At 50.3% G+C, this 12,043-nt stretch overlaps 1 protein-coding gene across 3 annotated transcripts in view; it reads right to left on the bottom strand.

Moving 5' to 3' along the window:
- The window catches only part of PLCH1 (phospholipase C eta 1), a 57,839-nt gene that overhangs the window by 26,830 nt on the left and 18,966 nt on the right, over window positions 1-12,043 (bottom strand). For 2 of the 3 annotated variants that reach the window (XM_036389178.2, XM_036389181.2), the window contains exon 3: window positions 124-270. In XM_036389178.2, coding sequence (XP_036245071.1) covers window positions 124-270 — 147 coding nt within the window. Of the gene's footprint in view, window positions 1-123; window positions 271-11,371; window positions 11,521-12,043 lie in introns of those variants that run through there. The other variant, XM_036389180.2, reaches the window with a different exon arrangement.

The raw sequence follows: 12,043 nt of genomic DNA, 5'->3' as shown, positions 1-12,043 counted from the left end.
AGAAAGGGAGTGCAGGGGCGAGACCAAGCATCTCCCATCAGCCCACGAGTCCCTGTGTGGCTCTGTAAGTCACACTCTAACACTGAACTGCCCCCAAAATTAGAAGAAACATGAGGAGGTTACTTTTTGCCTTTTCGCTCTTCCGGGAGGGCCTCCATCGGATGCAGGTCCTGTGCTCGTCCAGGTAGAAGAGACGGACCAGCCCCTTGGTTCCACTCTTCAGCTTCACCATCTGCGTCCCAGACTGCATCACACTCATGCATCTTTCAACTGTGTGAGGCAGAGCAGAACAAATTCAGCTGAACGGCCACCTCACCCCCTAATGCCATGGCTAACGGGCTGCCCAGCATCTGCCAGGCACGCCCCAGCTCTGACCTGAACCTCCAGTGACAGAAAGTGGGCAGTGCTGGGAGACTATTCTTTCTTCACTGCCACCTTCTGCACACAGGAAAATGGAACAGCTCATCTGTCTGAACACCCTCACAACAAAGGAGGCAAAGAAAACTTTCATCTATGTTGAAGGAAAACATTTTATAGTTGTTTCATGCTCATCTTATTTACATTTTTTCTATTACTGCACACAGTGCTGTAATTTAAACCCCGGCACTCCGTGTACTTGGACTGGTGAGATGCTCATTCAAACCCCGCAGTCCTTTGGGCTCAGTAGCCCTGGAGTTTGTCCCTCATGCTGTGACACTGGCAGAGCTGCTCACAGAATGACACAGACACATTCACACCTTCTCCATGCTGCCACCGACCTTCCAACTCACACTGGGATGATTTCCTTTTATCCACCCGTCCCCTCCGAATGATAAGGCTTTATTCCTCCTCTGTGTTTTGACTAAAATAAACCCATTTCTTCCATTTCACCTCCCATCCTCCCTCCTGCAGCCTTCCAAACACAAGGATCAAGATAAGATTTCCTCTTGATCTCAGTATATATTCATGCTCTTAAATTACCTTCTGGTTTTATCCGTTCACAGCCTCTCCTCACTTGGTATCACTCCAAATTCATCTCCCTGGGTGATTTGTTTACACTCTGGCTGGCTCCCAAATAAACTCTCTGGGTCTGTCTTTATTTCTTATCACCCATCCTCTCTCCAGCTCTTCTCTCTCCAGTGCTCCTCAGTGTCACAGCAAAGACTAACCCACACTCCCACTCCTCTGCCAGAGCTGGGATTTATTTATTTATTCTCCCAACAGCTCTGACACGCTCACAGGCAGTCAGAGCAGCATCTAAACATTGAGGAAACCAGGGCTGAACAGCCCTGGGCAGTGCAATGACCTCCCCTGGCTCCCTCACTCACCAGGAGCTGGCAAAGCAAACCCCACATGGAATAAACCCCATCAGGAGTCTTTTTCCTGAGTTCTCTTTTTGGAGGAAGGAGGGGACTGAGGCTGAGCTGAACAGAACCAAATTCTTCTGAAAGCCTCACGTGAGTGCAATAAATGTGTCCTTCATTATGTCCATAAATAATGGCACCCCCTGGACCAGCACACACTGAATGAAGGTGAGTTTGGAAGGGCTTTAAATAAACCAGAAATGTGACATAAATCAAGCCAGAAGGAGATGTTAGACCACATCCACATGTTGGCTGGGGCAGCATTAACTTGGATCTATCTGAAGATGCACAAAGTACCAGGAAGACAAACATTTACACCACAAGGGATGGAAAACTCCGAACCTGAGAGAAGAAAGATGAACTGAAGCAAAAGTAGTCTCTAAAAGTCCCTATGTACATCCACACAGGAATGCCTTTTCTTGGCAGAGCCAGCCTTTCTCTGTGGAACTGAGTCTAGATCAGGTTTGCCTTGGACTCCTACCAAGACAAACAGGACTTGTCCCAGCACAGCAATGAGGGAAGTCACCCCTGTGAGTGTGAGTACACAAACGTGCCCTGCTCCATCAGCCTGGCACCTTTGATTTCACTAACAGAGAGATCACTCCAGCAGGCCTTTAGCTCAGTAAGAGGCTTAGCAACGAGCTACTCCACACAGAAAATCTGCTTCTTTGCACCTAAGGCTAGCAGTGACTAGTGAAAGTCTTACAAAAAGATCTAATTCTCACATAAGTCTCTCTATTAGCACCAGCTCAGTTTCAGAGAAAAAATCCCAGCCCGGTTTCACTGAGATGCCATTGAGGACAGCCAGCAAAAGGCAGAAGGGAGAAGATCACATTTATTCAATACAAGAAAAGCAGAGAATGGGCCACAGTCAGGTAACTGCAGCCAACAAAACCGTGGGGGAAAACAAAAACTATAAAAGGCAATCCAGTTCCTTCTTCACCATTTCAATTGCTTCAACATTTCTACATCACATTTGGAATTGTTATGGGTGCAGTCACATTCATGCTTCAGGCACACTTCAGTCACAGGGAATAGATTTTAAAACACTTTCCTTTACAAAGTGGAAGAAACCCAGTTCCTACCCAATATCTCAACAGCCTCCACTCCCAAACCCCACCTGCAGCAGGTCCAGTGCCCCAGGGAGCACCATCTTTGCTGCTTGCAATTTCCGAATTCCAAGGAAGTACCATGAGAATGCAAACATTTAAAGAATAGTAAACATTAAAAAAAAAAAACAAAGAGTTCACGGCATCATTCCTGCTGTGTAGGTGTTAATAACAAAGGCTCCACCTTCGAAAGGGACTGGGGTAATGGAAATGCCACAGCAATCACGAGCCCACTGGATCTCAGCTCTGCAAACCATTTACAAAACACCCCATCCTCCCCTTCAGGCTATTTATAAAATATAAGCACGCAAATAAAAAAGGTCTTTTTCAAATCTATTCTCAGTATGCTAATGCCGGTCCCTTGCCAGACGCCACACATTAGCATCTGAATCAGGGAAGGTATTGAGCGGTGCAGGGCAGAATAAAGCTCCAGAAGAGCAGTTCAGGAAGGATTTCACTAAGGAATAGGGAAGCTGGTTCCAGAAAAACATCTAATCCTGTAGATAAACCAGGAATACAGAGTAAATGAAGCAGCTCCTCAATGCAGACATAGATTAAAATTTGGGGAAGCAAGACATGATTCCCATTAAAATATATTCTTCTAACACAAGGACTAGCTGTGCATTTTTTGCTCAAAGTCTGAAAATGAATTAAATTAAACTAGAACATAATGTAGTTTATGTTACAAGATCAAAGAAAATTAATCTGGAAGTTTAAATAAAAAATTATGCTTATGCAGTGTGTAAGGAAGGTATCCCTGCCCATGGCAGAAGGCTGGAACTGGGTGAACCAGTGAACCATTCCATGATTCTATGATAGTTGAAGCTTTAATTTAAAATTAAAAACCCCTGAAAACTACATTCACTTCTGTTTGCAGAGTTATGCAAACTTGACAGTCTAAAATCATCCCAACAGACATCCTGGAGTTTAACGGGATTTAATAATGAAAGACCAGTCTACTTTTCTTCCTCCCAAAATAACCTTTAAAGCAACACAGACCTGAATTCAAATAGCCCTTTTTAATCTAGTGCAGCCAAGAGAATCACTCCTAACACAAACCTCTCCTTACAGGAGGAGCTGCTTCTGTACCCGAGGGTAAACCAGGCACAAACCCACCTGTGCCAGCTCGACCCTCTCTGGGCTGGCCACGCTGCCCAGCACGTGGCAGGCCTCTGAGGCCAGGAGCAGAGCCCGGTTTGGCCCTGAGAGCCGGGTGCCAGGCAGCTCTGGGGGTGCCCCTGCCCACGCTGCTCTCGCTGCCCACTGAGCTGGCACTGCTGGGCAGCTGCGGCCACTCCACGGCACTAATCCCCAAACCAGCCCGTGCCACCCTCCGTCCCTGGGCCACCCTCCATCCCCCTGTGCCACCCTCTGTCCCCATGCCACCCTCCATCCCTGTGCCACCCTCCATCCTCTTGTGCCACCCTCCATCCCCCTGTGCCACCCTCCGTCCCCATGCCACCCTGCATCCCCTTGTGCCACCCTCCATCCCTGGGCCACTGTCCATCCCCTTGTGCCACCCTCCATCCCCGTGCCACCCTCTGTCCCTGGGCCACCCTCCATCCCTGGGCCACCCTCCATCCTTGTGCCATCCTCCATCCCCTCGTGCCACCCTCTGTCCCTATGCCACCCTGAATCCCCGTGCCATCCTCCATCCCCTCGTGCCACCCTCCATCCCTGGGCCACCCTGAATCCCCGTGCCACCCTCCATCCCCTTGTGCCACCTTCTGTCCCTATGCCACCCTGAATCCCCGTGCCACCCTCCATCCCCCGTGCCACCCTCCATCCCCGTGCCATCCTCCATCCCCTCGTGCCACCCTCCATCCCCTCGTGCCACCCTCCGTCTCCCTGTGCCACCCTCCATCCCCTCGTGCCACCCTCCATCCCCTCGTGCCACCCTCCATCCCCGTGCCACCCTCCATCCCCTTGTGCCACCCTGCATCCCCTTGTGCCACCCTCCATCCCCTTGTGCCACCCTCCATCCCCTTGTGCCACCCTCCATCCTTGTGCCACCCTCCATCCTTGTGCCATCCTCCATCCCCTCGTGCCACCCTCCATCCTTGTGCCACCCTCCATCCCCTTGTGCCACCCTCCATCCCCTTGTGCCACCCTCCATCCCCGTGCCACCCTCCGTCCTTGTGCCACCCTCCATCCTTGTGCCACCCTCCCTCCCCTTGTGCCACCCTCCATCCTTGTGCCACCCTCCATCCCCTTGTGCCACCCTCCGTCTCCCTGTGCCACCCTGCATCCCCTCATGCCACCCTCTGTCCCCGTGCCCCTAATCCCTCCCCGTGCCCTCAGGTTATCCTCTGACACCCAGGGATGGCTCAGCACCAGCCCCCAGGATCCCCACAAGCCCCCATGGCTCGGAGCCACAGCTGTTCCCTGCATCCTGGGAGCTGGGAATTCTCTGCTTCAAAGTTCATTTAATCCCAGCAGTCACACTGGTGAGTGCACTTCTGCCTGCCTGGTGCCTCACCACAAGGACTCCAGGCTGTGCAGGACCCTGCAGGTGATACCAGAGGAAATTATTTGGGGAAGTAAGACATTCCACTGAGCAGCACTTTTCAGCAAACACAAGAGCATTTTGCTATACAGGGCACATCCCTGCAGTGAAACAAACACTCCCTCCCATAAAACATGTTCTCTGAGGTTAAATAAATATCCTGGCTAATTTTTGCTACTATATTTTGGGGTTTAGTTATTCAAGAAAACACTATTACCTTTGCATTAGCAGCACAACTCTACTGCCAAGAGTATACAGCAAAAGGAATTACCTGTCTCACCTCTCTTGTGAGACAGATAATTTTACTTAAAGATCAAAACAAATTTCTTATTGCCATCCACAAACAGTTCTTTTATTTTCCTGTATGTTTAAAAATTAATATTTCAAATGACAAAAGGTCTGGTCTCCTCTTGCTTTTATGGACTTACTGTTACAGCCATCTGACAAAACAAAAAGATTAAACAAGGTATAAAGAGCATTACCAAACACTGAGAAGTATAATTATGAAAGAGGATATAAACTGGGTTTCTAAATGATAGGCATCAACTGCATTAAGCCAACATTTAGCTTGAAGAGATAAAAGGTACCCATGAAATGCCGTTCCTTTTCTAACTGCAGCAGCCGCTCTTCTCCCCTGCACTCAGTATTTTGGGGTTTACTATGGATTTTGTGAAGGGCTGTGAGGCCCTGGCACAGCTGCCCAGGGCAGTGGTGGGGTCGCTGTCCCTGGAGCATGTGAAAAAATGAGTGGATGTGGCTCCTGAGGACCCAGTTTAGTGTTGGACGCTGTGGTGGTGCTGGGCTGATGGCTGGATTTCATTATCTGAAAGGTCCTTCCCAAAAAAGCCCCCACCCCTGCACTGGAGACCAGCACACAGCTGCACTGTCCTGTCCCGCAGTGAAAATAGCCCGGATCCAAGCCAAGCCCAAAGCAAACCCCAGAGCCCCACCGTGTTCTCAGCTGTCTGCTCTCTCCTCATGCCCTGTCCTGCATCATTCCCCCACCCTGGGCACCAAGTCTGCCCTCCCAGTAATGCCATTAAACACATTCTCTGCCAGGCCCACCCAGCGAGCACATTTCATCTAAATCCCACAGAGCAGCACTAATGCCCTCAGGGTGCTGATTGTTGGGGGTTACATAACAGCCAAAGAGCCCGGGGGGCACAGAGGGCAGATGCAGGTCTGGGGCACTGCAGGGCCCCAGGCAGGATTGGGGTTTGGTTTAAACAGCCACAGCTCATATTTTATGCCAGTTTAATTTGCCTCACAGCAGCTCTTCCAGCCTCACGAATTTCACAGTAAGCTTCTTACAGCGGGTTTAATGGTAATCTCTGGGAAGTCCATGGACATGAGATGGACAATCAATCCCGCACGCTTCTGCATTTCCCAAGAAACCCTTGAGGAAGCCACACAGCACCAGCAGAGACACCAGAGGCTGAAAAGGGCACAGGCAATTCATCTCAGCCCTGGAGATGCAGAGCATCAACACAAGTAACCAAACACAAGTTGAGACTACTCAAAACAACTGAATGATGTCTAATAAAAGGAAATCACTGACTCTGGGAAGCAGCTCGTGCTTGTAAAGTCATTAATAATATGCAAACAAAAAAGGGGTGAAGCTTAAGAGCAAAACCACTCACTATCCAGAGTGGAGAAACAACCCCAAGCACAGCCAAAATCTATCAGCATGTTTCAGCTCTTTGTAAGTCTGAGAACTGTCTGATGGTGTCTTTTTTTCTTTCAAAATAACCCAAAACAAATGCAAAAACTTGGGAGCAGCAGCTCCCAGAAGTCATGTCTGAGTAACACATATTTCACAGGAACTGCTCTTTCAGCCTCCCCTATTGACACTGTGGGCTCAGTGCTTCCAGGATGACCAGTAACTCATCTTATTTTCACATTACAAGTGAAAGGTCTCTGCTCTTCACCTTTTCAAGCTGATCCCTGACAACCCTTAGTTATTCTTGCCATGGGAGAACCCAGAGCTCCTTCCCAGACTGAGGGCCCCTCCTCTTTTGCTCTTAGAGATCAGAAAGGAACCAGAAGTATCCAAACAAAAGCTTGGCACTACAGTCTAATCCAAAAAGAGCCTGAATGGTCCTTAATGACAAGCTTTGTTCCCTCACTGAGACTTCACAGAGCACTGTGCAGTGCAGAAATGTCCTGCCAGGCCAGAGCCTCTTTTACAGGGGCTGTGCTGCCCTGTTGGACACCATGAATAATGCATATTTTCCAGCCCTGCCCAAGGACCCCTCCTTCTGCCAGCTCAGCAAAGTTCCACTTATTATCTTCAAGCAATTAGCCCAGGTTTCATCCTTTCTTCAGAAACAACTCCTCCAGAGCTGTGCATTGTGAGAGCCCTGGTGCCACAGCAGCACGGCGTGGCTGAGGACTGTACGTTTTCCATTAGGACTATGGAATTAGTCCTTTGTCAACACTGAAAAGCACAATCGTTTAAGCACAGCCATGGCCAAGTGCCAAGGCACATTGTCACATCAATGGGGTGAACAAGGAGCACAGATTTATTAAGCAAACACAGTGAAGTTTGCACATCCTAATCCTCTTTCTTCCCCGAGGATCCCTCAGCAGGGAGGGCACAGCAGTCGATTATGACACTCCAGAAAGTGGAAAAAGCAGGAGGTGGGAAGAAAGGGAGGAGGAGGAGGAGGAGGAGGAGAGTTTCCGCTGCCCCTGCCAAGGGGAGCACGAGCACACAGGTGTGTGGTGTCACTGTGCCAGATCCAGGGTGGCTTTCAGCATCCTCCCCCTGTGTGACCATGGCCCGGAGCACCAGGCACCGTCCCCAGGTCTGTGTCCATGTCCCCAAAGGAAACCCCAGGGCTCCCCAGGCTGGGGAATCTCTGCTCAGGAGGGCAATCCCTCCCTCACTGCAGCTGAGGCACCTCTGCAGTGCCAGGGGCTCCTCCTTTGAGGCCTCCCCACTGGCAGAGAGCACTCTGAGCACCCCAGGAGCTGTGCCTCTGGATGCAGAGGTGGAGAGCAGTGGGCCACGAGCTCTTTCTCTGCCAGAATCCCATATCTGCCCTCTAAAAAAATCAGTAAGTACCTAAATAAGGATCATACACCAGTGAATCAGATCTTGTTCTCAGCCTCCCTGTGTTGTATGATGCAACAAATACGATTCCCACCACAACACACTGAGCTAGGGCAGGCCTCCTCATTCACCACACCGCCCTTTGTATGTCACACCTCCCACTGAACTTCACCAATTTAACAAAAAATAGGAAAAAAAAAACCACCACCAAAAGGCCGTTCCTAGAGCTCACTCCTGTGCCCACACAGAGACGTGCAGAGGATGAACTGTGCCAGCCAGCTCTGATGTCTGCAGGTTGATCAGCAAACAGCCACGTGTGGCAGCACCTCCTGGGAGGGGAGTGCCCTGCTGACAGGGCCCAGGAGCAGCTGCACCTGGGGCCAGGCTGCAGGGAGCACTGCTTCCCTCTAGGCTGCCAAACAAAGCCACATCTGGGGCTCGGCTACAGACTAGGAAGAGGGGAAAAAAGCAGAACAGAATGGAAGGTGAAGTTAATTAACCTTTAAAAGTAATGAATGGAGACTGCAGTGCAACAGATGATATGAACTGATTTATTCACCCTCCTCAGAAATAGTCATCTTGCTAAAGAAACATGTTTATCTATTCTATTTTAAATTACCTCGGTGCAAGTCACCGACAGTGAGTCATCTGTGGGCAAACAATGAACTGACAGTCTCAAACACCAAAGTGATTTTATTACTGAAAATGATGCTGGTTTGTGCATCTGAGTTCCAGGCTGATCAATGTTTCTGTCGGTAACGTGGGAACACCTGTGAGCCTGTTCTCTGCTGTATTGATAACCTGCCACAGCACAGGCTCCAGCTCCCTGCCCTACAGCCAGGGAAAAGCCAGCTCGGGCTCCTCACAGCTCCCACTTCAGTCAGGCAAGGGGACACGAGCAGCACGTGCTCCCTGAGGCACCAGCTGCTGGAGGAAAGAGGAAAAGCCAGCACACACACACCCCTTGCAGCCAGCTCAGTGCTGGACAGAGCTGGGAAGGTTTCTGTCAGCACGTTCTGCTCACAGCCCCTGGTGTCCCCAGGCTGCTGTGTGCCACCACTGAGCCCAGTGTGGCACTGGGGCAGCTCAGGCTCCAGCTAAGCACTGAAGGAGTTCCCTCAACAATTCTCATCTATGCCCCAGGGTTTTGGAAAGACAGCAGTTCTTCAGCAAATGACAAAAACGACCACAACGTTTCCCCTAACACCATGACAGTGTTCTGTGGATTTACTGAAACGAGTAGATTTCATTCATAAGCACCAAACCCACGAACACTAAGCAGTTAGCAAGTGAGCACATAACTAACAACTAGCACATAACCTAGTTACTCCCTGGCCAGCCACATCCTCTGCAGAGCCTGTGAGACACTGCCCCTGGAGCCATCAGCGTCCAGCTGCAGCACCCTCAGCAGGGCCATGAGGGACACTTGGTGGTGCCCCACTGTGACACTCAGGGCAACACGGGGCAACCTCCTCAGGATGCACCAAACCATCTGGAGGCTCTCCACCTGCCAAAGCTGCCATGTGCATGTGCTACCTTCTTGTGAGTGCATTTAATGCTGAGACAGATTTAAGCTGTTACTGGAATGAAACCTGTGGATGACCAAGTTCTCCCCAGGAGATTGGTGCCCTCCGTATCCACTCAGACCAGTTTGCTGTTCCAGGCTAATTCCCTTACATACCAGGATTCCAGAGCCAGCAGCCAGTGCCTGGACAGATGTCTGGCCAGCTGCAGGCACAGGAGTCTCAAAGCAGCACTAATAAGGACATTAAACAGGGCAGTGCCATCATCCCTGCTACAGGGGGAGCCCGGCCATGACCCCACCTTTGAGCGGCCAAACCTCAGTGCCAGGGACACCCCAGGACAGCCAGGGACAGCAGGGACAGCCACTCACAGCTCTACAGCCCTGGCTGCCCTCCCCACACACAGAGATGGCACTGCCACAGCCAAGGATGACCAGCTGGCATTTGGCCTTGCTGTCACATCTGGGTGAGGAAGGGACTGCAGAGTGACCTGGAGCAGAACTCCACCCTCAGCTGTGCTCTCCAGCGTGGAATGTGCTTACCCACACATACAGGGCCACGAGATTCAAAACCTGAACCCGATGCTCTCCTTGCAGGCCTGTCCCAGCCCCTCCAGGAGCGCTGGCTGCTGTGAATTATTCAGTGGGGCCATATCCATTACCTGCTGCACCTGGGAAGGCAGATGGAGTAACACCTGCCCTCCTTTAGCCACGGCCAGCAGAGCTCCATGGAGAGCTCCGGGTACCCAACACCAGCAGCCCTTGGCACCACAGCTCAGGCAGCCCTCCCCGCAGGGCATCCTCAAATAACTCACTTTTGCCTAAAATAGCCTCTGTCCCTATTCCCAGAGACCTCCAGCAGATAAAAAATATCTACTAAAATCAACTATGACAGATACAAAGGAAAAAAAGTATCAACTGCCAACACTGCCCTGAAATTTTCTGGCATCTTATAACGGGAAAGATGATATTTCAAAGTATAATGCATGACTTTTGATGGCTTTATTTTAGATTAGCTTGTTTGATTTTAAATTACAGACAATCTGGTCAAAAAAATTTCTTCTGAACTACACAATTCTGGCAAGAAAGCTCTTATGGCTAAATGTATTTTCTAAGTGTTTTCCTTAAAAGAACATAATCCAACATCCTTAAGGATGAGCAAAATACAAAAATTAACTTGAATCTACCATGATTTTTCCTTCTCTCTACAGCGTTCACTCTCTATCCACTTAGAGGCTTAAGCTAACTGCCACTTTCCATTCAGCACTGACTTAAACTGAAAAATATTAGATGTTATAAACTACAAGATACTGAAGAAAGTTATTCAAGATGTCTTCCTTTTTTGTGCCATCTCCTGCAATTCTTGGAAAGACATATTTTATCCAGTGCTTTCATTCAAATTTTACATACCACTTGAAAATGTGCTATACTATTTATAAGTGCTACTAAAAAAACCCAACAAACTCTTCTCCACTGAAAGCCACAGCAAAATTCCCAACAGATGAAAAGGTCAAGAATGTTTTCATTCAAGGCAAACACATTTGTAATAATTTAGGCTAACACAGAAGTGCAGTTTGTTCTCATCAAAAGAGCAGTATCTCAAACACAAGCTACATGTTTTCATAGGGAAATTGACTTGACTTTCAAGTCAATACAAACCCACCACGTTTTCTTGTTAAACATTCAGGAATAGATACACACTTGTTATACCGACAATGTCCACATAAACACTGCAATTTACCAAACCCAAGGGTTAAGTTACCTGATTTTTCTATAACTATTTGCAGACACACTACCAGCTCATCCTATGGCAATTCCAAACTCAAACATCCTTACCTTTTTCTGGACTTAAATTTTTATATACTTCAAGGTCTGCCATTAAATTTGTAACTCGGGCATTATTGGCAAGCAGAATGGAAATTCTCCCTTCGGGAAAGGCTCAGTTTGATCTTCATGTCTTCAGAGCCAAGCAATCCTTGGAAGTACAGCCGAGCACCACTCCTCAGGATGAGCCAGGAGCCCTCGGTGATCGACAGCACAAATCCAGAGGGGAGAGCAGGTAACTCCGCTCACGCTGGAGGAGCGCAGGCTGCGCGGGAGCATCTGCCCGTGCTGCAGCTGCGGGGCGGCGCTGCTCCCGCGGCCCCGCACACAGCGCCGGCCACGGCAGCGCTCCGGGCTCCGCGAGGGCGAGGGGCTCCGCAAGGGGCGAGGGGCTCCGCTAAGAGCTCCGGGCACGGCAGCGCTCCGGGCTCCGCGAGGGGCGAGGGGCTCCGCCAAGGGCTCCGGCCACGGCACCGCGAGGGGCTCCGCGAGGGCGAGGGGCTCCGCTAAGAGCTCCGGGCACGGCACCGCGAGGGGCTCCGCGAGGGCGAGGGGCTCCGCAAGGGGCGAGGGGCTCCGCCAAGGGCTCCGGCCACGGCACCGCGAGGGGCTCCGCGAGGGCGAGGGGCTCCGCAAGGGGCGAGGGGCTCCGCTAAGGGCTCCGGCCACGGCAGCGCTCCGGGC

Source organism: Molothrus ater, chromosome 10, assembly GCF_012460135.2.
Source record: "Molothrus ater isolate BHLD 08-10-18 breed brown headed cowbird chromosome 10, BPBGC_Mater_1.1, whole genome shotgun sequence".
Lineage (NCBI taxonomy): Eukaryota > Metazoa > Chordata > Aves > Passeriformes > Icteridae > Molothrus > Molothrus ater.
Note: the sequence above shows the minus strand (reverse complement) of the source record. Positions and strands in the feature narration are given on the sequence as shown.